General features: G+C 46.4%; 1 protein-coding gene across 15 annotated transcripts in view; it reads right to left on the bottom strand.

Annotated features, from left to right (window-relative positions):
- Window positions 1-26881, bottom strand: part of GRAMD1B (GRAM domain containing 1B) — a 102201-nt gene that overhangs the window by 14842 nt on the left and 60478 nt on the right. For 8 of the 15 annotated variants that reach the window (XM_037409728.1, XM_037409730.1, XM_037409741.1 and 5 more), the window contains 10 exons: window positions 19865-20075; window positions 18333-18353; window positions 15039-15062; window positions 12469-12489; window positions 11401-11424; window positions 4119-4203; window positions 3133-3236; window positions 2880-2975; window positions 2326-2406; window positions 82-197 (listed from right to left, as the gene is read on the bottom strand). In XM_037409728.1, coding sequence (XP_037265625.1) covers window positions 82-197; window positions 2326-2406; window positions 2880-2975; window positions 3133-3236; window positions 4119-4203; window positions 11401-11424; window positions 12469-12489; window positions 15039-15062; window positions 18333-18353; window positions 19865-20075 — 783 coding nt within the window. Of the gene's footprint in view, window positions 1-81; window positions 198-2325; window positions 2407-2879; window positions 2976-3132; window positions 3237-4118; window positions 4222-11400; window positions 11425-12468; window positions 12490-15038; window positions 15063-18332; window positions 18354-19864; window positions 20076-20158; window positions 20588-26881 lie in introns of those variants that run through there. The other 7 variants (XM_037409734.1, XM_037409727.1, XM_037409739.1 and 4 more) reach the window with 6 other exon arrangements.

Below are 26881 nucleotides of genomic sequence, written 5' to 3'. Positions count from 1 at the left end.
TACAATGTATCAGGACTCCTGCTCTCCTGAGGCCATCTTTTCTTCATCACAGGCAGATTTTACTCCTTCTCACTCACTCACCCCATTGTGTTGAAGTCATCATCAGGAGGCACGTAGTCTTCATCGTCACTGGTCAGACCCAGCTCATTCCCATAACACTGGTGGACAAAGTGCCAGAGCTCCTTTGGACACAGAGGCTAAAAGAGGGAACAGAGAACAGTACATATTGTCACCTGAGAATAATGAAAGACAATGAATTTTTAGAACTACCATTATCAAGAGTATTCCTTGCCCTGAAAGCAGAAGCAAGAGATTCTGACACAGCCCCTGATGGGAGGTGAGAGCTTTCTGATGGGCTCACCTCTTCCAAATTCCAGGGATGCTACAAGGCGGCTTGTGTGTGACTGCCACGCGGGCCCAGCCGCATGCTGGCTAGGGGCTGCAGGCATACGTATCCTTGTATCGTTAGGCCAAGCTGGCTTAGAGATTGCCCCCGTCAAGCAGTAAGAGGCCCTTTCACCCAGTAAGCCTTCACTGTCAGCCCAGGTTCTGCCCTAAAATCTGACTTTGTTATTTTTTCATGCCATAATCTCACGTTACTTAAGGCTATCGCAAAGCAAACATGGGGCTACACCCGGGGCAGTACATGAAATGACATTTCCCGCTTACACAATGGTGTGCACATAATAACGTAAACCATAAACTTGCACTTCCCTCCACACGTATTTTCCCTGCCTCTTCTGCTGTGCCTCCATTTAATGTTTGCTGCTATACCAAACCCCAACACCTTATGAGGTTTTTTCCCCTCCAAGTTTAAGTTAAAGCTGCTTAAAGAATTATAGCTGCAGGGAAAACCAGCTAAAACAGCAACAAAGAAAAACATTTCCTGTTACCCTTTGAAATCAAAGAGTTTCTCACTAGACACTACTGTGAAAAGCTTGTATATCCTTCCAGTTAAAAAGAGAAAAGGAATTATCAAGACCATTCACAAAAGCCCAGCTTTTTAGGGATGCGGGTCAGTTGATCACCATATGACTGCATTCCGAGGATCTTAAGAAATGGGGTAGGAGAACTTGTGATTTCAATAAGTTGTACAGGGATGAAAGGGGATGGATTTTTACCCATAAGAAATTTATGGCTAATGACAAAGATTTCTTATAAATGAGGGAAAAGAAATCTAGCGAACATTTTCCAAGTTGCTGGCTTGATTCTTCCTGCAGTTACTGCATGGGATAAGGCAGGAAATTTTTAATCTAGCTACCAAAAGTAGCAATCAAAAACATGGGAAAAAACCTCTAATGAGAAACTTTTATCCAGAAAAATGTCTAACTCTTGTTTCACCTTCTTCCCACATGCACTGTAATCCACACATCACGAAAAGCAGACCAGTTTGTTTCTCCCTCTCACCTGCCAGGCACAGATCCTACACTTGGAAAAAAGCTCTGGAAGTGTTTTCTGTCTTTATCACTCTACGTCTCAGTTCTCGTTTGCTTTGACCTTGACACCAAGGGCACTGAATTTTGTTAGAAACTTCAAAAGGCTGATCAAATTACAGCATATGGCAGCAACACAAGCTGCCCAATGCAAAGCAATCCTTTTGCATACTAAATACTACTCCGATTTTCAGGACAGAGTATTCTGGGTGTGTGATTACTTAAAGCCTTCCAGTACGGTATGAACTCAAGCCAGATCATTTCAAAATGCTCGTAGTGCTGTAACATCAGTTCATGAGTCTTACTCTCGCAGGGAGGCCAGAAATACTCAATGGACTGTGGACACTCAGATCAAATATAGGGTATCTGGGGCCTCTGGTGCACATCCCTGCCTTATTTTAACATCCAACCTCCCGAGCCCTTCCCCAGTGCACCCCACACCCACCGTATCTCGTTTGGTTTGGGGATGCCCTGAACACAAGCTTTTTCTCTCCTATCTCGAATCAACTCTACACTTCTGCAGCAGAGACTTCCCAGAAGCTTCACCTGCACGGTGAGCTATTCCTGTTACATGTTGAACTGCTTTCTCCTGGGCTGTTTCACTGGAATTGGGGACCTCAAAAAAAGCTCCTTCCCGAGACACATGCTTCCACACCTCAGCAGAGGCAAAGTGGCACCTACTGTGCGTGTAAGACATGTCTGTACATCGACAGAAATCCAAGCGAAACAGAAGAATTGCACCTGCAGTTATGTACTTGCTCTACCTCAACACAGGTGCTTACCGTCCCTACGTCATTTCATGCACATGCATTAGCCACAGGTATTATGGTTCTGCATATTTTCATCACCTCCCTTTCACCCCACCGCAACGCTGAGGTGCTGGTCTCTGTACCTTGTCAAGGAGAGCATTCTGCCAGAGTCTGAACATCATCATGTACGTCCTGTCTCGAGCCCCAAAGGAAGTAAAAAAGTGCTGAACAGGAAGAGATGGAGAGAAAAATCAGTTCAGAAAAGGCCCAAAAAAGGGAAGAAGCAGAAGAGACAAGCTGTTCGCATCATTTCCAGCTACAGTTCACAGAAACACTAAGCAAGCCACACAGCACAGCTGCTCAGTTCTTGGGCACAGGCTGAAGCTCACGGAAGCCTCGCAGAGAGGCCGAGTGTCTCAGGGAGCAAGTCTGAGCACAGAAACAGTCCCGTTAGAGATGTGCCACTGCGTCACCTGGATCTTCTGCCCAGCCCCCCACCTCACATCCGAGCTACGTGTGTTCCGGACTCAAGCCCAGGTTCCGCAGAAGCTCTGCACCCAGCCCTTCTCCCTTGGCGCTTCCTCCCGGGTAGCACAAGCAGTCAGTTTGGAAAAATCCCGCAACACATTCATATTCCCCGGCCCCTGACAGCCATAAGGGGTGGCCCCAGAGGTGGAGGCTTCAAGGATGGAGGTACCTTTTCAGTGTCAGTGCAAACTTGGATGGCATTAGGAATGAGCCGTGCTGTTTTTTCCTTGGTCATCGAGCAGATGTCCTTCAAGCGAACAGTCAGCTACAGTCAGAGCCATGCAGAAAGGGGAAGGCAGAAAAAGAACACGGGTAAAGAGAGACACCAATGAGAAAGACAATGGAGAGAGTGCTTTTAAAGCAACGTCAGCAAATATGCTGACATAAAACATGTGCTCAGCGTGGCGGTCTGACAGCCTTACCAGTGTCTCCCAACGGAAGATGTTGCTGTAAAAGCAGATCCAGTTTTCAGAGAGGTAGAGGCGGCCCTGCAGGAGAATGTCTCTTTGTAGCGCACATGAGTAATCTGTGGGTGAACAACAGATATCATTTAGGAGCACCAAAACCAGAAGACAGGACAGCCTAAAGGCGAGGATAAGCAGCAGCATCAAGAGGAGAAGCTACTCAACACAATCTTCCAGAAAGCCAAAGGCAGAGCCAGAAGGAACTGAGCCAACAGCCTCTGCTCTGTCCACTAGGTTCTGATTCCTCCCAAGGGCACGTCACAGACAATCTCTCTTACTGACTCATGATCTGCCTTAGTAGCTGGTCATTCTGTTGCACCCTACGTACTATTTTCCAGATTTTAATCTGTCTTTTCACCTTCTAGTGCCACTGTTCGTTTCTCTCACAGTTTAAGCATCCAAAACAATTTCTGTTCCTCTGCTAGGATGTGCATCTTTCAACAGTACAAGATACGGTGTGAGATCATCAGTTACATAAAATAAAAGAACAGATGCAATGCACTAGGCAATCACTAATCAGCTGCAAGGCCAAAGCCTAAGTGGATACGGGCAGGGCAGTCATGTGTGAATAGGGAGCACCAGGGATGTTAGGAAAAAGGGAAGCTCAGTGGTACTGACACATGACCCTGACTAAATGAGGAAAAAACTCAAACACTAACACACTGTCAGGTTTGGGGGAGCACTGTGGAGGAAAACACGCTCCTCAAACCACGAGGGAACCGAGCCGTGGCCGATACAAATCAGCATTGCTCCCTGAAGCAAAATGAATGAAACCCATCAGAACTGGTGAGGAGGGTTTCCATCTGCACACAAGAATAACACAATGGGCTTGCTCCTTGGTGGCAACCTCTCTGAAGAAGAAAAAGCTGCATGTACATGTGCTGGATTTCCCCCCAAAACCATGGGCCAACATGAGAGGCACTGCAGCAAGGGGCTGACCTTACCTACGATGAGGCGCTCCGTGTCAGGAAGCTGTTTGAAGAGTTTCCTGAAATCTTCATTCCGTTGTTTGTATGTTGGACTCAACACCTGCAAATAACAGAGTGCCTGTTAAAGAGAGGGGCAGGCATGAGTACAGAGAACGGAGCAGGAAAATCGGAACACCTTGGTAAGGAGAAGGGGGATCAGATGCACTTACAAAGCATGAGGCTAGGAGCTCCCATCACAGCAGACACGCAGATGGGAGAATTTGGGATTTAGTGCATCGAGTGAGAAGAAAAGGAGAACCTGACTTGGAAGAGCAAGTACAGAGAAGGGCTATACCCTTATCTGCGAGGTAGCAAAACAGAACTGCATGGAAGCTGCGGTGGCAGGAGAAATCTCTTTTCCTGTAATCCTAGACTGTACGAGGCATGACACATGCTCTGTTTGCAATGCATCAGTTGGCTGTCAGTCCCCAGCTCTCCCAGGAACCACACAGCAACTCCAGAAAACAGGCGCTTCAGTACAGCTGCAGCCCTGCCAGAGGAACTTGGATGATCGCTGTCACCAAGAGCTCAGGAATAACGCAGTCATCCCCGTTCCTCTCCCCATCAAGTGTTCTACCTGGCAGTCGGTGAACTCGCAACCACCCGCCGGTACAGTGAGAACACTTCTGCGGGGCTCAGACGAGGCTCTCGCAGGGATTCAGCCAGGTTCTGCACTTATTCTGCAGACACCTGGCCCCATGGAGGGCCTCAGAGAAAACGGTGCTGTTGGCTGGAGGGAGACCAGGAGCTGGCTCCTCTCTGGTGTTCACTGAACTTTAACGTGACTCTGTCCGTGTCAAACCACCTCCTACACACCATGCCCATGCTGACAGCTGCTCATAATAGCCAGAACATCGTTTGAAGGCAGAGCTGACAGACATACAGGCAGATGTAAACGCAGGCAGTCCGTATCTCCCACGTTAATCTATCACGTTCTTTCTCCCACAAACGCAGGAAAGGCAAAGCAACCTGGGGTACAGCCTCTTCCCACCCTATCTCCACCGCCACCCAACGACCCTCTCCTATCTCTTCCCGATGCGCAATACAAATCTCCCAACGCAGAAAGGGGGGCACACCTCAGATCCTTCCAGCAAGGGTCCCAAAAATCAAAGCGATTACAGCAGAAGGCAGCTTCTGTTTGAGAATGGTGTTGGTGGGGTCGCAGGGGTAGGAGGAATATGAAGTTTATTTAACATCAGCCATACAAAATTGTCATATTCTGTCAAATCAAAGAAGGAAACACAGACAACCCCCTGCCCCTCAAAAGTATTTCCTCTTCTTCACACCAATTTACCAAACTAGAAACAATTATTTTTTTTAACATCAGCACTTCAGATATTTGCTCCCGTCTTGTGGGCCCAAAGGAAAGTATCTTACTTCTGAATAAAATCTGCTAACCAGCAGATGACAGAAATAAGGATTTTACTTACCAAACTTTTGCCTGAACATCTAGAAAAGATCTTGGTCAGAGACAGGCTCCAGCAAGAGCCCAAGCCCAAGATTTCCCAGGACAAGCTGACAAGATGGGAAAGGAGGAGGGAACAGAGATTATAATCAGCCCTGAGCTTTGGGTTCAATGCATTACAGCAGCCCAAGTCAGCTGAAACCTCAGTTTCCATGTGGAACGGCGCTCCCCTCCCTTCCCCGCAGTAAGGGATGTTCTGACCTGTCTAAAACTCGTGCTGCAACAGACCCTTCTGCTTAGCACCAGAACTTCTGTTAGTGACAAACAGTTCAATTTAGAGACACTCACAGCTGGAATTTCATCTGATCCATGGCTGACACATTCTTGCGATAAGTCGATGAGCCCCTCCAGGTCCCACCGCAGACAGGGCAGTTCTTGATCCAGTACAAGATTCCAGAGAGCCCCGCACTCCAGCAAGGAATCCATAGCGTTCCCTCAGCACTTGCACAGCTCCCAGTGTTCTCAAAGTTGGCTTTTCCTGTTCCTGCTGTCACTGCTTCTTGTTTAGATTCAACATCGACAGAGATACAGCAGTCTGCCAGGAGTTCACACGCCTTCCCCGACTTTCTTGCTCACATTCAGGTCACCTGCCCTAGCAGCTCTGTAGAGCTGAGAGAGGATTTGCCCTCCAGAGGACTTTGAAATAGTGGCTCATTAGGGTCAGTGTGCTGGCAGACAACCTGTGCGCTCCTCTGCCCCAGTCTCACCAGCTTCTTGCTGTGGGCATCCCTTACAGAAACACTGGAAAAGCACCGACAGCCCGAGCAGCCGCGAGCAGGTCTGTGCAAGGCATGTGCCACCCCCCAGCACCCAGGGGTGCCAGAGCTGGAACCGACACAGCTCCGACTGCCAGGACCCCAGCGGAGCAGCTGGAACTCACGGATCTAGCTGCAGTTTCCAGGACCGTAAACACTTCAGAGACTTCAACTTTTTTGTCCTCCCCCCTTTGAAACCAGAAAAGCAGTTATTCTTACTCCTTCAGTGTCTGCCTCAGGCTCTCCTCTCTAATCCCTCTCTGCTCCGAAAGGCAGCTTCAGCCCGTGTTGGTGTTTCTCATGGAAGGAGCCGGGGGGGGAAGATCCCAAAATGACTGGCACATGCTGCAAGTTACTGTAGCTGGGTAATTCTGTCGGCCAATGCCCTGCAGTAACCCAGCCTCAGCCCGGCCTCCCAGCAGATGTTTCCTGTAATGGAAAGTTGCTGGACAGAGTGTGCTGGGGGAGGCGCAAGGGGAGTAAGGAGAGACCAGTCGAAAGCATATAGCTGTGAGAAATCAGCCATGGGAGACCCACGCGGTTAGAAAGCTTCAGGGCTCCGCTACTCCGATTTGTATCGCCGAGCCCTCTCAAAAAGCATAGGTCTGTCCAGGTTTCATTCACTACCAGGTGACTTTGGCAATGGAAGGTGAGGGTCCTTCAGGCTCAAGCAAACAAACACCCTGCAGGCCCCAGCAAGGCTGCATGGAGCACTGGGATTCCCCGTCTCCCTCTGCCCTCCGTGCCCAGCCTCTCCATCCCGCTGCTCAAGTGCGGAAACGTGCAGGTAAACATCCACCCCACGACACCAGTGCTGCTCAGCCATGATGCCAAGTCTGTGGAAACACGTATACTGAAGTAAAATGCTCGTCCTTCCTAACCAACTGGGCACACATCTCAGAACACCAAGCCGCCACCAACCAAGCCTTCACAAAGCAAATGCTTCACTCCTGGGCCCGTGGCTGCGGGTTGCCCAGTGACAGGGATGGCTGACAGCGAACTGGTGCACCACTACTGGTGCCTCACGCTGGTGCTAAATGGCACACAGGTCCCCCCGGTTAGCCCTGTCAGAGGGAAGCAGTACATCCATCTGCCACCCCAAGATGAGGGAACAATAAACAAAGCTTCCATAGGTTGGGAAGGATAAAAAATTAGGATTAGACATCTGCGAGGTACCAGCACCGCTTTACTGAATGGCCCTCTTTGCTGGAAACTGCTTATGGGATTACTTCCAAAAAAAAAAAAAAAAAAAAAATCCACCAGGATGCTTCTGTCTACACACCCACCCACCTCCCTTTGCAGAGATGAATGGCACAAGTGATCAGCAGAGCTAACCTGGAGGTGGAGGCAGCAAACATTAACTCTACTGCAAACAACCAGAGAGGAGACAGGATGGCACTGCAAAGGGTGGAGAGAGGAGGCTTGCAGGGGAGATGGAGAGAAAAGGGTGACTCCCTATGGTAAGATCTCCCTGTTAATACACAAACAAATCCTCCAACAGGACATTCAAAGCAACCATTGCTGGGAAATGGGACAGGACAGGGAAGTCTGACAACACAAGAACTGAGAAAGGCACCGTATCGTACAGGTCACAGAAAACAGGTGAGGAGGAGAGATGGCAAGAGGCAGAGAGAAAAGCGGGAAAGAAAATCTTATCCAATCTGCCCGACTGATGGGACTTGTTCTTAACCCTTTAGGGAAGATTTACATTGCTTCTGGACAGAACAGGAGAATTACTGGAAAAGAACAGTCCCTGCTTGTGTGGGAGAGTTTAGACCCCATGACAGCAGGACTGCTACGCTGATTAATGCCAGCAAAGAAACTGGCCACCTGTCGCACAGCATTTCTTCCAAACTCGGTCTGGTCTCTCGGGTTGTTGTTTTTTTTTTCCTCCTGTGTTCTTTTTTTTTTTCCCCCTTCTCATTTTAAAAGTGAATGAACAGCAGAGGAAGAAGCTTCCAAGTAATCGCTGGCCATTTGGAGTGGAAAGTGGATTTGAGTTCATCATCACATGAGCTTGCAGCAAAAGCTCACTCCTGATTTAGTGCCTCTACACCACAATAACTGTGGCACACCTGGTGATCCACCCATACACCTAAAATCATGGAAAATCAGAAGGGATGAAAAAATACCTGAAAGACAATGAGTTAACATTGCTCCACAAACAATTTGAAAAAATGGTTATTGGCACTTAAAAGATGATTGCACTGATTTACAGAGAAAAAGGCTGTTTGTTCAACACCGAACTCACTCATCATTGGGCTGGATTTTTGCAATAAAAGCTATTTACATGATTGCTGTTGCTGAGTCATACTCGGGCTGCCACCCATTGGAAAGCTGTGTCTGATGTTTTCCCTAAAATGATGCATAATTTCTCTCTCTTTGTCTTTACAGGGAACATTATACTCTTTCCAACAGCCAAGCCTCCCCCTCCACCCTGGTATCTACAAGGTCTCCAAGAGGGTTCTGCAAGGAAAAAAAAAAAAAAAAAAAGACAGTACACCAAGCCCAGCAAAGGCTGATTTCTTACAGTGTTCAGTCTTGTGATCACTTGACATAGTTCTTAAGGAGCTCAAGCGCTGCTCAAACACCTCCAGAAATCAAGGCCCTTTGTGGCATCACAATCACCACAGATCCTCAGCCACCCTAACTCCTAGCACGCATGCTTTTTGCCCCAGGAAAACCCAGGGCTCTCTCCTTTACATGGCTACTTCCTTGGATTTCACTGGATTTATTTTTGAGACTTCCACCTCTTGCAAGCCACGCTGCATGCTGCCCAGCGCGCCTTCGCCGAGCTGCAGCTGCAGGGCTCCTACCCCACTCTGTGCAAGCCTCAGTGCAGGCAAGTGGGGAGAACTGCGCTCCTGTTGATTATTTCAGACTTACCAGGCCAGTAAATGTTTCTAATAGTATTTTAAAACGCCTGAAAGAGACTAGTTAGTGTCTTTTCACTGTAATTTTTTTTTCCTCAGTAACCACTCTGGGGCACATAGGTGGAGAGGGGGCAGTTCAGGTCAGGGAGAAGGTGTCACAAGAAAAAGATTCAAGCATGGTTGCAAAAGAGAAGGCAGGTGAAAGGAACGTGCACAGACAAAGCAAAGGAGTACAGAGCAGGGCAGACCCTGGGATATAATAGTAAAATGAAAACCTCATGGGCAGATATAAATCATGCCTCTTCCCTGGTGTCAACTGTGTGCCCCAACTTTTCAAGATCATCTCATTCTCTTTTCTGGGCGTACGCCCTGTAGCTTCTCCTGACACCTGGTGTCTACCAGCACAGGGACTACAGGAGGCAATTTACAAAAGCTAGCCTCGCTATAGAGTGGCAGCTCAAAATGCTATGCAAAATTGGAGACATACACCCTAATTTATGAACAGTCACAGAAGCAGAAGGACCGACGGTCCAATTGAGAGAGAAGCAGGCAGAAAAAAGCACGGCAGCCTTGCTAGGCTCAGCGCCTCAACGGCACGCTGACCTCCAGACGCAAAATCTGAGTGTCCCTCCATGCTTGGAAAAGGGCCCCAAAGCCCAGAGAGAGAGAGAGAAGAACAAAGGAGATAGCTTTCATCCTTGGAAGCAAATTATCTCCAGTTTGTCTCTAATTTTAATGATGTCTTACTGGGTGACAAATTCCTTCTACCAACTTGTGGAGTTCCTGCCACCCTCGCAGCCAGCGTGACCTCCTCCTTCATGTCACCTGGGAAGTGATACACGAATTTCCCACATCACTAAGCACGCCTGGTCTATAGATAAGATTACAGAGAAAGTCTGGTTTTGAGGTCTATTTTTTTTTAAATAGAATTTTTTACATTATTTTTAAAAAATAAACCAATTAACAATAGTCCAACCTGTGGACACAAAAGTCCAAAGCAGACACACGCAAACTGCACCCTGATGGCTAAGCAGATAGATGAGACCTAAACCAGAGCTGATCAACAAACTGACTTTTTACTCCATGAGAGTAACAGCTGTTCTAAACCAAAGTCTCCGTGTCTGCAGTTCCTCACTGAAGGCATGAAGAACACCCACCTCCAGGACCCAGTGATGGTCGGCCTTTCCACAACGAAGACATGACCACAAAGCAAACCCCGTAGGGTTGAGTATATTTACTCTCAAAATGGTGTTCCTTTCTAAACCTCACAGTGCGCCTGGACCAGTTTGCTTTTGTCCCGTGGAAAGCAAAGCAGAGAAAGCACACAAAGACCAAGAAAGGGCAGGTCTGCCAAACCAGTCCGTGACCTTGGTTCACCCCTTTTCTCCCATTCTCCATCTGGCAGGGATGTCAAACCCAAAAAGCACTGGTACGATCAAAAGGAAAACACACAAGGTAAGAGCAGGAGGCAGCATCTTAAGGAAAAAGTAGAGGAAAAAGGAATTCAGGAGAGGGAAAAGAAGGGTTCCAACTGGCAAAGAGGGATACAGGGCTACAAGGACAAAAAGACCAGTTAAAAGCAGCAAAAACTAAAATCAATTTAGAAAACCGACATTCTGACCACCGATGCTCTGGGGATCTTTGAGGACCATGTGCTCTTTTAAGGCAAGGGCTGTATTTTTGGTTTGTGGTCGTACAGTGCCTGGCACCTGGGGCTGTTGAACTGGCACAAAGAACAACGTGGAGGGTGTTTGCTCCGAGCGTAGTGAAGTTAACATAAAACAAAAGTGAGGGAAAGTGAGTAAAAGCAGTTGTAAGGCTTTATGAAGGCAAAGCCTCCACAGATTCATTTCTAGAGCTGTTCTCGGCATGGAGAGTAACAGAAGAATCAGAAGGACTCAAATGCCAGAAAAATCCTGCCTGGAAGGCGTTGGCAAAGAAGGGAAACTATATCAAGGAGATGCATTAGCGAATTTTTAATGGCAGTAATACTGCCAAATAGGATCGACTGCCTTCCTGGGGTTTGCAGCCCATCTGTATTTCCACATTGCTGCTTTCATCTGGCCAGAATGTCCCTAACTAACTAGAACATGATTTGGTTTAGTTTTATTTTCTAAAGGACAGCAATTAGGGGGGAAACCACAAAAAATGCAGCCAGTGCTTACTCTCCGGATGTACTGTCTCTCATGCTGAAAATATATGGAGGAAAAACAAGAGAACAGAAAGATAAGATAGAGAGGACACAGAAACACAGCGACCCACAGAAGCAGAGCACAGCAGAGCGTCATGCAGCAGGGTATGGATCTCAGCAGCTACAGGCAGAAGCAGCTCTCACGTAACAGCAAAAGGCACCTTTAGCCGTGGCCACAGATTTTTGCAGCAGCCTGGTTGGGCCTGTGCATCTGCCCAAACTGCCTCACGCCACGTTCCTTCATCCGCCACTTCTCCGCTAGCCGGGCCTACCGTGGTTTATACTTAATTCTTAATGCCATTGCCGCTATGCTGCTCTCCGCTTCCGAGAGCGCCTCTTTTCCTCTCCTTGCTGATTTTCCTCGGTGCTGATTATACAAAGCAAGGAAGTCAGTCTGCCCCTCATGCCTCTGTCAAAGCTGACCACGCTGTTTATCAGCCAAAATCACTGGTTCTGACACCTCAGGCTGCAGTAAGGTAGGAGCTGTTGCTCAACAGGGAACGGCTGCTGCATTTGCCTGCTATCTACTTCAAAGCGCTCAAGGGGTGGGGGTTCAACTGTGCAAAAGTGACACCAACTGTGGCAATTTGCACACCACCAGCTTTGTACCGAAAACACTACCGCTCGTGCTTGCAGAACGAAAGGAAGATCAAGGCAGAAGCAAGGAGATGGTTTGTGTTTCTGTGAGGTCATCAGAAAAGGATTCCTCTCTCACCCCACACCACCCTGAGAGATGCAAAGGGTTTGCACGGTGGCAGCTGTTTGTCACCACATCAACACCAACTCTGCTGGGAAACCAAAAGGTACAGGATGTGGGGAGCATCGGAGGAGTGACTGAAAAGACAAAGCTTTTACCCTCTGTCTCTGGCATCCTTTTCCTCAGGACGTCAGTCCTCCTTCGCCAGTTCTAAGCCATTTCTGTCTCCTCTTTTTGGAAATGGCCGCTATGCCCCAGTGCCACTGCAGAGCCCCTTTGCATCTTCCCCCCACCCAGGTACCCAGCCCATATTCACCCAGGGACAAGAGAAACTGGAGTACTTACATTATACCAACTCTGGCTTTTCTGTAAGGACAAAATAAAAGAGAAGCATTAGTTAGCACAGAGATCTTAGAAAGATGGACAGAGAAACTAGGTCCAATCTGGTTTGTATAATTAGTGAAGTGAAAGTGGGATTAAACTGATGATTTCAATGGATTTCACACTGTGGTCTAACACAGTTATTTCCCGTTACAGGAACAAAGAACAAATCCAGAAGCACGAGTCCATAATTGGAAACAAATCAGGCTAACGTGTGCATGTCCACATGCACGCACACACACAAACTCACGCATGCATGCTGTAATCATTTTTGCAGAACGGCAGCGCCCACTAGCAACAGAGGAGCAAATAATCATCGTATTGCCAGCACTTCTCTTACTAGAGGCTTCATTCTTCCACGCCTGCTGGCTAGGTTGCAAAAATCACATTGCATTGAATAGACCCTGTGCAAATAAGCCCTTGAAGAACTGTTAGGAGGCAGGGACACAACTTTACTCACAAAAGCCATCGGGCAAAGTTTTCAATAGTACTTTTAAAGGGAGACATACACAAAGCCAGGAAAACTGCTGAAGAAAATTGCTAGAAAAGCTAAGAAAAAAAAACCCAAAAAACCAAACCAAACAAACAAACAAAAAAGACAACCCCAAAAAAAACCACTGGGGTTTCTTCAGAATTTCAGTGCACAGTGTTTTGCATCATCTGCACATGTGATTTTATTTTTTTTTGTCCTTATCATGGCTTTTCAGATGGGTTGGGAGGACAGGCCACATGTCACACTGGAGCGTATGAAAAAGCTAGCTCAGCTTGGAAAGTCACACTTGGCAATTTTCGGCTGGAGGTGAGATTTATCTGCAGAGGCAGGAAGAAAGAAGCTTCACAGTCCCGCTGCGGTCAGGCTGGCTTTCCGAGGTCAGGACACTGGGCAGAACTCACAGAACGTACAGGCATCCCCCAGTTCAGGGTGGATTTACCTTCGGGCTACGAAGCCGGGGGGCACCGTAGCCTTTCACCACCAACAGTGGTCAGCCACAGTGCACATTGCCGGGCACGTTGTGTGTTGACAGCCACACAGCTGTGTCCGTCCCCCTCTCCCAACCAGCAACGGCATCTCTACATCACACTTGGGGGAGCCGAGGCTAACAGACAAGGACTGAAGCAATATTTCACTGCATTTCTTTCTTTAAAGTCATCTTGCTTCTGACCTTGGACTGGGAGTATTTTTCACAGTTTTATACCCAGTTTGGAACACGAAGGAAAACATACTGTTCTCCAACTTGTAACAGAGCCTGCGGAAGTTTCCCACAGAGAGTTAAGTTCACATTCACCAAAACACAGAAAGTACCTGCACTGGGATAGCCCACGACAGGACCAAGGACGTACAGGATGTTTACCAAAGGAAAAAAGTCAGTGCAAAGCCTTAACTGGACCAGAGATTTCTATGAAGACATGGAGGTGCTCACACTGTTCTTTCCCTAGACCTTCCTGCTTTCAGTTTCCAGTGCTCCCTGTGTGCCGCTCCAGCAGACAACCTTACAGGCACCTGGGTCTTGTTCACGGAGCCAACATATCTGAAGGATCCCTTGCAACTTTGGGCATTTCTGCCAGTTTCGCTACACTGGTCTCTAATGGAAAACCCCACGGTATCATAGTTTATGCCAAAATACAGAAGTTTGACATTAAAAACAGGAACATTCCCAAGGCCTTTCCTGAAACCCTGAGGAAAGGATAGGAACTGAAGAACTGAATACACAGCAAGGCTCATCAACTAACCAGAGGAACTTCTTTGTACTTCCTATACTTTTCCATACTGGGCCATACCCTCCATTCATAAAGGGTCTGGCTGAAGTCAGCCCTCGCTGCAAGTAGGACATGAAAAAAGGGCTTATACAATTCAGCCTATACTAAAAAAAAAAAAAAAACAGGGGAATTAATCTTAAACCATGTACACACCACCTTGTCCTCAGGAGCACAGGGTCTAAGATGGAGTGATTTTCCTGCAGATTTGTTTTGCCATCTGTCTGCCTTAATGAGCAAAGGCATAACTCAAAAAATCCTGAGGAAAAAAATTCATAATCAAACTATAATTGGCATAGATAAAATAGAGACATTACTGTCACTGTGTCTTCTAAATCAGGGTGCATATGCTGTGGTGTCAGCACACTGCAACAGGACTTCATTCCCCTCTGCTGCTAATTGCAGTAACTCTTTTTTTCTCCCTTCACATTTGAATTTCTCCAAACCAAACCACAGCTCCTCTGGAAAGGAGCTCAGCAGCTCCTCCTTCCTTAAGCTCTTCCACACAATTATACTGACAGCCAAGGTTCATCCTTTGCCTCCACCAAGTGTTCTAAATATAAGAAGATTCCTTCCCGCAGCCCCCATTTTGCAGGTAAAACTGACTACAGCAAGTCCAAAGAGAAAGGAGACTACCCACATCCTTAATCTACCTTCAATTTTATTTACCTCTTCTTTTTTTTAAACTCACTGAGAGTCAGAATATAAGGGGATGTGAACTGTGAAAATCAAGAGACGGTATAATGAAGGAGAAAAAGAAAAAGGAAAAACATTCTTACTTTGAGCAGGTTAAGTCTGTCATACTGGAAAAAGAAACCATAAACATTAGAACTGAAAAAAGAAAAATAAGTAACAGAGGAATGGAGTTGCACACAGAAGTGGAAAAGATGTAACTGATTTGCAGAGACGATACTACAGGAGCAAATACCCGAGTTCATAGTTACATGGCGGATGTAACCAGAAAGAATTTCAGAGAACTTGAGGAAGGCAAAAAAATGGGCTATTTTCTCTGAGCCTTTAATTAATATAGCGTTGCCTCTAAATCTTCATGGGTTAACGAGCTCATATTTGTATATACTGCTATGGAAGACTACAGCTTTACAGTGCAGATGGGAAGCAGTGGATCACGCATATGACGTTCAGCCTACTAACCTGATGCCAACAGAAGTTTCCAGCTTTCAGCATTACTGGGAGCAGGATCACAACTCACTCCTACTTACTGTTGCTTTCAGGGAAATGGAAACCTTTTGCCAAGTGAATAATGACATGCCCTAGAACTCTAGAAGTATCCCTAAAGCCATTTTACAACAGAGGCAGAGAAACAGGGTGAGGGCAGAGCTCGGAACAGATTCCAGAGCCCTTTTTCCTGACCTGTGTACTTCCAAAATCTATACTAATCACCCGGCTTCTAAATGCCCTTGGCCAAATAACTCAAAGAAATTGATGACATTTATTCCCAAATCCCTCACCCCAGTCCCAAACCACCAGAATTTCATGACCTACTACCTAAAAGGGGATTACACCACCCAATGGGAGGGGTAAATGAGAAGACACGGCCAAACTCTTCTCATAATCGCACACCGAAAGGACAGGGTGCCACAGTCATAAGCTGCAGTAAGGGAAATTCTATTCAGATCGAAGGAAAAAGCCTGTTCACAACAAGAGTGGTTAAGCACTGGAGCAGGGGCCCGACAAGGCTGTGGGATTTCCAGTCTCGGAGGTCTGCGAAATGTGGCTGGCCAAGACTTTAGAGCAGCCCACCCTAACTGCATCAGGGCTTTGGGCGAGAGACCTTCAGAGATCCCCTCTGACCTAAACTGCTCTACAAGCTCCAGGGCCTGTATCAAAATTTGTGTTTTCCCCTAGCCTGGTGTTTGTCCTCAGCATTCATTATTAGCTATAGACAGTGGGGAAAATCTGAAGGATTTGCAACGGAGAGGAAATCACTTTTACCCTTGGGCAAGAGCAAAGCAGTTAATCTGTATTTCATCTGTTGGCTGCTAGCAAAAAGGGGTTTTTTTTTCTGAGTTCAGAAAGCTGTCCCAGAAGCAGTAGTGTTTGCCAGTAAAAGCCTAAGGCTGAGACAAGTCTACAGGGGGTTCGGTCCATGCCACGCTGGTGGAAAAGAAGCTCCAGAAGATTTCCTACAGGTGTCATCCAGTGCTTAAAAACTCCTGGTGAAGAGCGCCCTCTGACGGCAACGCCGCAGCACGACCACTCACGCACCAGACAAAGAGGGCAGGGGACTTCAAGCAGATCTGTCAGCAATTGTATAAACACAGCATCAAACTCATGGGCTCAAGCTGTTTCATTTCATTAGCAAGACAGGTTGGAAAATCCGACCGTTCTTCTTGCAGAAGATGGGTGGGGAGAGGAGAAGAAAGGAGATTTTAAAATCTTTGTCCTGAAGTTATTTGTTCCTAAAGTCTCCCTGGCTGCAACACATACCATCACCACGTGTGGGGAGAATCAGGGGGCGTACTAGCCTGAGTTCCCTCACTTGTACCAGAGAAAGCCATCTTGTGGAGCGCAGAAAACAGATTCAGCCTTCACACCGCTTGAGGCTCACCCTCTGCACAGACCGCGGGTGACCAGGTCTCTGATGCAGGCTGGCAGAGGTCATGCCCGGGATCCCCTTCCCTCTGTGCATCGGCTTCCTTGCACCAGAACTCATCCTGAGGTCCACTTCCCTCGTTTCTCTAACTGTCTTGAAGTTGGTGGCTTTTTTTCTCTCTCAGAAAAGCAAGGGGCTGGCTGCAAGCACATCGCAGTACCACTACACATACCTTTTACACATACGTTGCTCTCCACCCAGGTCCTTCCCACCAGTCTCTCTCCTAACAAACCTCTCCATAGCTTAGCTAAACCGCCTCCAGCTTACCACAGCCTAACCACGACCTGTCCTGACGCACACACCTCTACTCACCAGAAACCCTTTCAGGACTCTGCTACTCCAGACCTGCATTTTCCATAAAACTTCTCTCACACCTCACCTGAGACATCAGTCCCACAGTCCTCCTTTGCAGTTATCCAAGCTACAGATACCAAGCACAAGACAATCTGTCTAAAAAAAAAAAAACCAATAAAGAAGTTTCCAGCAGACACCAGCTATCATGCAAGATCAGGCTGGTTACAAGAGGCATTATGACCACAGGAACATGGTAAGCCAGCACTGTAGACTTCACTGCTCTCTGAGTACTTGCCTAGAAGGAAATCTAAGCCATCAACCAGGGAAAAGCCAAGGCACTGATTTCATGGATTATGAAGCCATCCAAGCCATTCTGGTTTCAACTTTACTTGTATACATGTGGAAAAGCCAACAGCCTGGCACTTTGTCCAATAAGCATCCCATCTGCATTTCTGATTTTTACACTCTTCTGAGGGTAGCATAGAGATGTGAGATCAAATCTCAAATGATCTTATCTCCAATCCAAGCACCCACAGAGGGATCTTCTACTTACTACCTTTCAGAGCAAGCCCATGAATTCTCACAATTCATTTGGGACAGGTCTGTTCTAACAGGTTTAAGCTGGGTTCATTTGAAATCACTGATCTTTAATATTTACATCACACGGGAAAGCGTGCAAGGGCAGTAATCTGAGATCACTGGCCACAAAACTACTATTCATCATAAAAAAGCAGGCCAGAAGTTATGGAGATCAACTCTTGTTTCTAAAAGGCATAAAGTAAGAAGAGAGAAAAAGAGAAGGAATTATGGTCCTGTTCAGCCTACCAAAGCCAGCAGGTTTCTCCCTGGCAAAGAGAGCAGCTCGCTTCAAGGGAGGGAGAGGGAAAGCAAACCTTAAAACAAAAGCTAAAATTAGGTGGAAGTAATTAAGGAGTGTGATGAACAGGCCAGTTCTCACACCATGTGAGCAAATATTAATGAGATCCCAGTGATATAAGTGAAACCAGCTTCTCAGCTACAGGCATCGAGCCGAGCTCTTGCTGACATTCTCACAGCCGCACCAGGAGAATGCCTTACTGGGGTCACCGCTCAGTACCACAGGGAGGGTTTCTCAGTGATGAAACAATTCTACAGTGGGGGACAGGAGAGAAAAAAGAAGGCTTACTTTGGAGAGGCGCTTGTGTGACTTAATCGGAGAGAAAGCATGCAGGAATGAAAAGAGAGAAATTAAGGAAAGAAGAAAAATTACCTCACAAATCAAGAGAAGGAAAACCCACAAACCCAACAGAAAGCATTACATCCCCCCCCTTCCTTGGGAAAATTACCAATAATTAAAGCCAAGCTTTAGTAGTCACGATGTTGGTAAAAATCACACTCCCGTGGCCTTAAATCACAGCACTCCATGACCCAGGGCAATGTAATCCCCCCTACCAAGGGCACCGCTCCCCTGACAGAGCATCCCCCGGCGTGGCTATAAACACAGCGTGCCGTGCATCCCGCCTGCCTCCGTCCGCACGGCGCGCTTTTGGGGACAGACTGCTGGCTCCACAATGCACGCGGGTGTCACCCAGTCCTGCTGTCCTAGGTGGCATTTGTAGGTTCCTGTGTAAATAGGAATCAAGTCTGACCTCAAGGGCCACCTCAGAAATGATGAGTCTGAAATGATTCATCTTGAAAAACCCCTTCGTCCCCCTCTTTTGAACTCACATACACCCCCGTTCAGTGGCGACACATCAGTTCAGCCCAGTGAATCCTATTTTCCCTGCTGACAGTCACCACAAAGGGGAGTGGGTAGACTTTTGTGTACGTGACAATTCAGCAATAAATCGGGCAGAGATCTAACAACTCATTTCTGAGTTACGCCTGCGTCACCACTGAAGTTATTGAGGCTGAAATATTTCACTTCAAAAACCTGGACAAACACAAGTGCTCCTGACAGCTATCTTACGATACACCATGGACACTGGGGTTATAATCAAAGGTTACGTTTGGCTCCCAAGGCCCTCGTGTGTGTTTCACCAGGCCCCACTGCTCACAGAAAATCAAGAGTCACCAAACCTGAAACCCTCTTCCTCAGTACAACAAAGACAAGGCTCTTTCTAATACGGTCAAAAGACAAAAAATACCTTTCTAGGGAAAATATCATCTACCCTGGCCAAAACAGTCGTAACACTGCACCGACTGGAGGCAATGTGCAGAGGATTGGCAAATCAATTCTGTGCAACTTGAACCTCATCTCAACACAGGGCTTAGACAGGACTGGAGAAATGCACGGGCCCTTCACAGGCTGTCTGCACAGAGGAACTTCTATTTATTCCATGACCCTCCATGATCCAGATGATAAAAAGTAATCACAACAGCTGCTTCTCAAGGTCTTTCTCCAAACCACAGAACCTCCCAAGAAAACGGGGCCTTGACTGCAAAAAGTTTAGCCTACATGAGCCCCTGTGGAACTGCAGTGCAAGCCATCAGCAACTCATGGACTCAGGTCACTGAAAGGATGACAGGGTTGTGCTGAAGTCTGACCTACGCAAACGGCTCCCAGCTAGGGAGAATTTTCACAGGTATGACAGGGGAGGAAGAAGGAAAGTTAGCCAGAGAAAAAAGGCACAAGACAAAGCTAGCATACTGCATTAAGAGAGTTTAGAACTGGGGACACGTGCGCATCTTGGCCAAAGTAATTTGCTTGCTTCTCACCTTGGAGTTCTTGGCCCCACTGCGTCCTGACTGAGAGGAACAGCTACGCTGTACACCCTGCTCCGGCGTGGAAGGGGATTTGTCTGACGAGTGGTCTGAGCCTTTTTCCACCATGGCGTCTCCTTGGGAGTCCTGCGGTGTCGGGGACCGGGAGCGTTTGCGCAGGATTGGGGAGCAGGCAGGCGTGCTGCGGTTTGAGTTACTGGCAGTACTGCAAAAGAAAGGAAGAGCAAGTTAATCATCTTCAACTCAAACAGAAAGCAACTGTACCCATGCCTTCAGGCGGTGCATTACCTGCAGATTTCTCCACTAGCACAGCAGACAAATCTGACCTCCTGAAGCAATGCACCCAATGCCACACTTGGGACTTACGTCCCCAGTAAAATTAGGCTGTAGACAGTTACAATTTACCAGCGGCAGAGGAAACTACAACGGCCTGCCAGTGTCTTTCTCCACCCACTCTTCAATTCATCTGACCACAGATGAAATGCCTACGAGAATGAACTCATTGTCTCCTGTCAACTCTGAGAGTTTAAAATGATGACCTGAGCTTAGAAAACCTACACTTGCACTCCAGAATGAGGGAGATGTCAGCGTGTTCTCGATACAGTCCCACTCTGCCCCTTCTTTATTTTATTTCAGCAAGTGTAACTATTCTCAACAGGATGCACAAAACCAAAATATCTTTTAAGGAAACACTCCATTAAAGATCATCAAAAACGAGGGGGCACTAGGAGGGAAGTCATGATGACAGACAATGCAGTCATGATTTCCTGCATCAAACCATCCTTTCTCACACCCGTTAAGAGTTGGGCATGAAAATGTTTTGCTCTAATGTAAAAGCTTTCATGATTTAAAAAAAAAAAAAAGTTTCCCTTTCAAAATGGAGAAAAGCAAGACCTTTCAGACTTTTAGAGAAATTATGAAACATTTAGGGAAATGGAACTTCTCATCCCATAGCGCATTTGCTGAAGGTAACACTGAAATCAGAAAGCTAGTTACACATTTATACAGAACAGGAAAACTCCGATTTCCTCATTGTCCCTTCTCTTTTGATGCTGCTTCTTCCTGCCAGACTCCTCAAAATACCATGCGCTACATCCATTTTTCCCCACGTAACTCATTTCCTTCAGCAGCCAAATCTATTTATGACCGGCCCAAACATCTCCGAGGCCTTTTCAGCCACGGCTGAACTCTGCAACCCGCAGGTTACAGTGGAACCTGGGCTGATGAACTTGGTGCTAACTCTGCCCTGCTGAGCTGTTAAGGCACCCTGTTATCTTCTCAGCATTATAAAGCAGACCACATCGGAGCGGCAGAAGAGTGAGCAATAGAAAAAGGGAATTAACAGCTGTAAGGGACTCAATTAAAGAAGCCAGTACAATCAAACTCTCACAGGTTATAATTTAAGCCCAATTACATATAGCAAACTGAAGTTTGCTTCTCACAATGCAAGGTACAATGAGGTAGTTAAAATGGATTGTTTCCTTTCTGAAAATCTAGAAAAGTTGAATTCACACCTGAGGCTTCATTAATTTTCAGATAAAAATCATATTGACCTCTTACTTCTGGGGATGCCTAAAATATTTTACAGATGTTAGTTAGCAGATACAGGTAGATAAAATAAACGCTCCTCCAGTAGTTACCAGGTTTCGTTTAGTTTGGTTTAGTACTGGAAGAACTGGCCTCATAAGTTATCCTCTATTTGCTCACTGCTTCTGCTAAAGCACAAGTGATGAAACCTTCCCTAAACAATCTGCGGAAAGCATACAACAAAGTCACTTGTGCAAACATTAACAGAATCAAATTTCATACTTGGACATGCAAGGAGCTTGCAACTGGCAAGAACAGCAGCATGACACTTTGCAGAAAATTCTTAGAAGGTACTTTCAAGAATATGAAGTGTGGAAGTTCATGCAGATAACGAACAGGCTGGAGAAAACGGGTTTGCAAAATGTTCTGTAAGCAGCAAGCAAGACGGATTAAATTACAGACTCCGCTCCATTACCTATTTCTACTTAACAGACTGAGAACCATATAGATACATAATAATAAAAAGCTACTTGTTCAAATGCCACCTAAACTGCAAGTTAGCTCCAGTGTGAAGACCTGCAGAGTAATTTCCCTCATTTAGCTTGTTTCTTCACAGTTCACACCTAAGAATGGCACATCTCATGAGTGAAATATGCCAATAGGGTCCTCCCTTCCTGGTCAAGACACAGGAACACTGAATATAACCACACGTAGAGCACAACTGTAGCAATATTCAAGCTTTAATCCCTCTGAATCGTATCTGAAACAAAAGACAATCTGGACTGTTCTCCCAGCAGCATTACCTGCAACAGTTTAGGTGTATCATGAAGTAAAACTATCAGGGTTTTTCCAGCTTATTGAAATGTACAAAAGTATCGAGTTTCTTTACAGACATCCAGCTGACCCAGTTAAAATGGGTATTTCACCTTTTCTGTCCTCCTGCTGCTCCTGCTCCTGCCTAAGCTCGAGATGTACACACTTTTTGAACAACCCAGCATAGCTGCATCTAGGGTACCAACCGAAGTCAGCAACTACATGCATGTGCAGAAGGTGCTGTGCAAACAGGACCGAGACTTAAGCTCATCAGCAATGCTTCCAGAGATGGAAATGGTTTTGAATTGCCATTTCTACAGTTAAGAACCCCAGATTCTGAGGCTGTATTGCTCCTGCTCATGCTGTGTTATGCTTATCTGACATTACATCAAATTTCCTAAATCTTGCCCCCAGCAAGCTTGATTCAACATGAACTGGTTTATATGAGAGGTCCCCAGAAATACAAGGCAAGAATTCAAAGCCAATGTTCCCAAGTCACACATCACTAAACTTGTTTGAACAGACATACGTGGTTTTCCTCTACAGCTCTACGAAACCCAAGTTTACCACGCACAACCTCCTTCTCATTTTCAGTTCATGGGAGAGCTCATACTCACAAGTTTCATTCTGAGTTTCAGCTTCAAGCAACTCTATAAAGACCAAGTCAAATTCTGTCAAGGTTCTGCTTGCTCTCAAGTTCCAGTTACAAAGGAGCACTGAGTTTATACTGCTCCTAAAGTAAAACACAAAATAACCCGTTCAAAACCAGAGTATAGCTGCACCACACGCATGTGAAATTCAGATTAAACCTGCTAAAACCTTTGTTACTCTTTTACTTAAACTGTAGTCATATGAGAAACCACAAACTTTGCCTTTTGTGGACTACAATAAACACATTAATACTGGTTCCAATATAGGCTCACGCACACACAGGCACTGAAGATACATTCTCAGTCTTCACACTGAGCACACACACCAGAACTGCCTTAACACATCTCGTACAGGTCCTGCCAAGCAGCGCGCAGCTGCGGAGGCCAATTCAAGCTCATCACCCACGGTCTTACAAAGCTCCTCAGGTGGGTTTTTCAGTCACAGTTGGGTAACCCACACTGCCGCAGCTACACAGGAGCAGCAGCAACACTAACTAGCTTTAAACCTGCGTGTGTGTGTCCAGGCTCAGTTCACGCTACCGCAACCACATGTTTTGGTGCCATCTCAGGCAAACTCTGGCCACCAAGTTCATTTCCCAGTCACTTCGCATCTCTGGCACGCTTTAGAAAACTAAAGCCATACATACACATTGTGTTAAGTACGTATGGATTATCGCCTTTGCAGAGAGAAGGAAAACAAGATCACTTCAGGGGCGCCTTCTCGGGCTCTCCCTTAAGCAAGTGGCAAAGAACCGATCAAACTCGGGAGGTCTGAATCCACCTCACACCACCCGATGACGGGGCAGTGGCGAGTGTTTCTCACACGAAGGACCCCACGGGTGTGCACGCAGTGAAGAACACGACGAGTCTGTTTGTTCAGCCTTTCACCTCTACCGCAGCGAGGAGGGGCACAACCCCCCAGGCCTGCAGCTCCATCCCGCGCCCCCCCTGCCCCGAGCCCCTCAAAACCCTCGCTGCTCCTGCTCAGTCTCGAGGTTTGAATCCGACCCAAGGCACAGCCATGACGAACGCTTTCTGCGGTTGCCATAGTGACCGAGGCCTGCAATTGAACCAGGAATCAACGCCTGAAATGCCAAAACGGCTTGACCCACTTTGAAAAAAAAATAATAGTAATAAATAATGCTTTACAGACTTAATTGACCAGAGTGCATTCAGGGCCTCACATGCCCCTGCGGCGCAGCCTTTAGTAGACACAACAGATGAAGTCAGGGACAGAACACAAATAATCCCACCTAAGCAGCAGCCCCTTGCTCCTAGGTGAAGCCCCTGCACAGAGTATATGAAAGCACAGAAGGCAGAGTACATCGTCTTGGTTTATGTTCATACTGTGCCTATGAGAAACACCTTGTCCTACGATTGGAGCTGCAGTAAAAATAACACGAGCAAGTGTGACACAGCCAGGAAGAGGCCAAAGTCTGTTCAGTCGCATGAAGGACAAGCCTCGGTATCTGGAGCAGCATAGTGAAGAACTGAGCTTTTCTTTAGGTGGTGGAAAAACAATGAATATTTGGCAATGCACAGACAAGCCACCCAGTCACATCCTACCCTGGACTCTCCACAGAGCAAGGACACAAGGCAAGATGCAAAAAGGCCAAACTTCTGCCTCCAACAGAGTATTTCCTGTAAAGATATGGACCAGCTGGTGAACAGAGACTTCAGCAAGCAGTAGCTTTTGGGAAAGGCTACGGTCTATACTCCAAAAGCTAAGCTTGGAATTCTTACAGTTACAAAGGAACCATGAGGACTCTTTGCAATGCTTTAACAGAGAACTCAACAAGAAACCTGACTCTGTTCAAGTCTCTTAAATAAATTCTGCATGAATGGCGTTCAGGCAGTCCTGAATCAACATGAAAGTCTGTCCATCCTACCAGATCTTCCGAAATAATCATTCCGTCTGCTGCAACAACACAGCCATCCCTGGGCTTAAGACAAGCACCCTGCAACAGGTCTTTCCCAAGTCACACACGCCCTGATAGCCAGCAGCCATCCTCCAGACACAACAGCTCGCAGAAGAGCACTGTCACAGCACCTGCAGCTACACTGTGCAATAGTACCTTGTTGTCCTCTTCTCAGGTGGTGATACAGACTAAGATGACACACAGTAAATCCATTTGAATCTGCCAGTTGCAGGATGCGAATCAAAATTTCGCCAGAAATAATCACTATGTTACGAAGAGTACCAAAGGATTTGTAGCAACAGGGGCTGCTCACCTAAGCAAGTGGCAGCTTCAGGTACACAATGCTCCCTACCTCCGTTGTGATCACCAGCCTCTCGGGCATCAATGACACCATTCCCTGCAGTGTATTTCTAAACCCTGTGGGCTTCCTCAAGAAGGTCCTGATCTGGAAAGCCACCAAATCGGCAGCCTCCAAAGTCCACCACAGTTCTCAAAAGAACTTGCTTTCCAAGAGTAAATCTGTTGAAGTTGCTCGTATCTCCCCGCAGCCCATAGCACCCACCCGACAGGAAGTTCTTCAAGGCCCAAAACTGGGGTTACCAACAGCACTGCAAATGCTGGGCTTAATTCTGGAAAGTGCTGAGCACCGTGTCCCCAAACAAGCAAGGAACTCAAGCACATATTCAACTCTGTACGTCTGAAATCTACGGGCTGTGCAAACAAAGTCAAGCCTGTGCTTACATGCTTTCCTAAACAAGAATGAAGGAGATCGTCAAGCATGAAACAGAACTGTACTGATAAAGTCTTGAAAAGAGCAGAAAAAGCTACAAGGTCAAGAAGGCACCTCTAGCCTGGCTGTAGTACAAAAAGCGTTAATTCTCCTCAGAAACAGCTAGTAAGGCAGTTAATCAGACGCCTACAGAGATACTTTTCTGTGATACAGTCTGACATCAGTGGAAAAAGATGAGATTCAGAAACTCATTATGCAGTCTACCAAACAGCAAGCAGATGGTAACAACTTTTGATCACCACCAACCTACACTCACTTCAAATTGATAATCCAAGAACGAAAACCTCCATATCTCCTCAAGCAATTCCCTGGGCTTGCCATTGCTCTACAAGCAATAAGAAAATGCTCTTACTTATATTACATCTCTCAGTGAAAAGGAAAAAAAAGAAAGCATTAAATTAAAAATCAATGACACCTGTAAGACTGTACAGAAACCAAGCAGTGTTTCATGACAAGTGCTCTAAAAAGAATAGCAAGAATAGTATACTTTCTGCATGTTTTTTAAACAACTAGTTTTTACCAGAGAAGTCCATCCCTGTCAAAGATTAACCCTGATTATTTTGACATTTCACAGAATGGTGTCCTATGACATTCAATAGCATGTTTACATATTCATGAGATAAAATTAATGCAATTATTATGCTTCAGGGGATTAGCAAATCACTGCAAGTATTACGAAGGTATTTGCCTTCTGCCCACATACAGCACTGCAAGGTTGGTCAAATGTATTATTAACAATGTCATTGTCTCCCTCTGAATCATCTGATACTGGTTACCACTAGAGACAGACTATCAACTCTGATGGACAAATGGTCTGGTATCTTACAGAAACTCCCACTGTGCTGTGCCTCAAACAATTCCTCCACCGCTCCCTTCATACTTGGAGTTATTGCAAAAATCCCAAGAAAAAGTTGGAAAATGTTTTCAAAATAGAACAAGACAGATCTTAATAATACTGTCCAATAATGCAACAGTCGTAATTTAGAAAGGATCATTAATCTGCAGAGAACCAACACGTGTTATAAATCACACACTAAACCCCTCCATCACTCACAAATTAATATAATTCCATCTGCTCCAGAGGACGACAAACCACATGGAACAAAGTATGACGGATAATACAATGAAATCTGAGAAGCAATAAAGGGGAAATAACGCAAAATAAGAATTTCACATCCCTCTGAAGCTGACAGCATGTCTGCTTCAGACACAGCCCCAGCACGGTCACCTGTGGGCCACTTGGTCTATAGCTGGCTGTACTTCCAAAGGAGGAACAGACAGGGGCTTTTGTTGCCTCTCCTCCCCCCACAAT

Source organism: Falco rusticolus, chromosome 16, assembly GCF_015220075.1.
Source record: "Falco rusticolus isolate bFalRus1 chromosome 16, bFalRus1.pri, whole genome shotgun sequence".
Lineage (NCBI taxonomy): Eukaryota > Metazoa > Chordata > Aves > Falconiformes > Falconidae > Falco > Falco rusticolus.
Note: the sequence above shows the minus strand (reverse complement) of the source record. Positions and strands in the feature narration are given on the sequence as shown.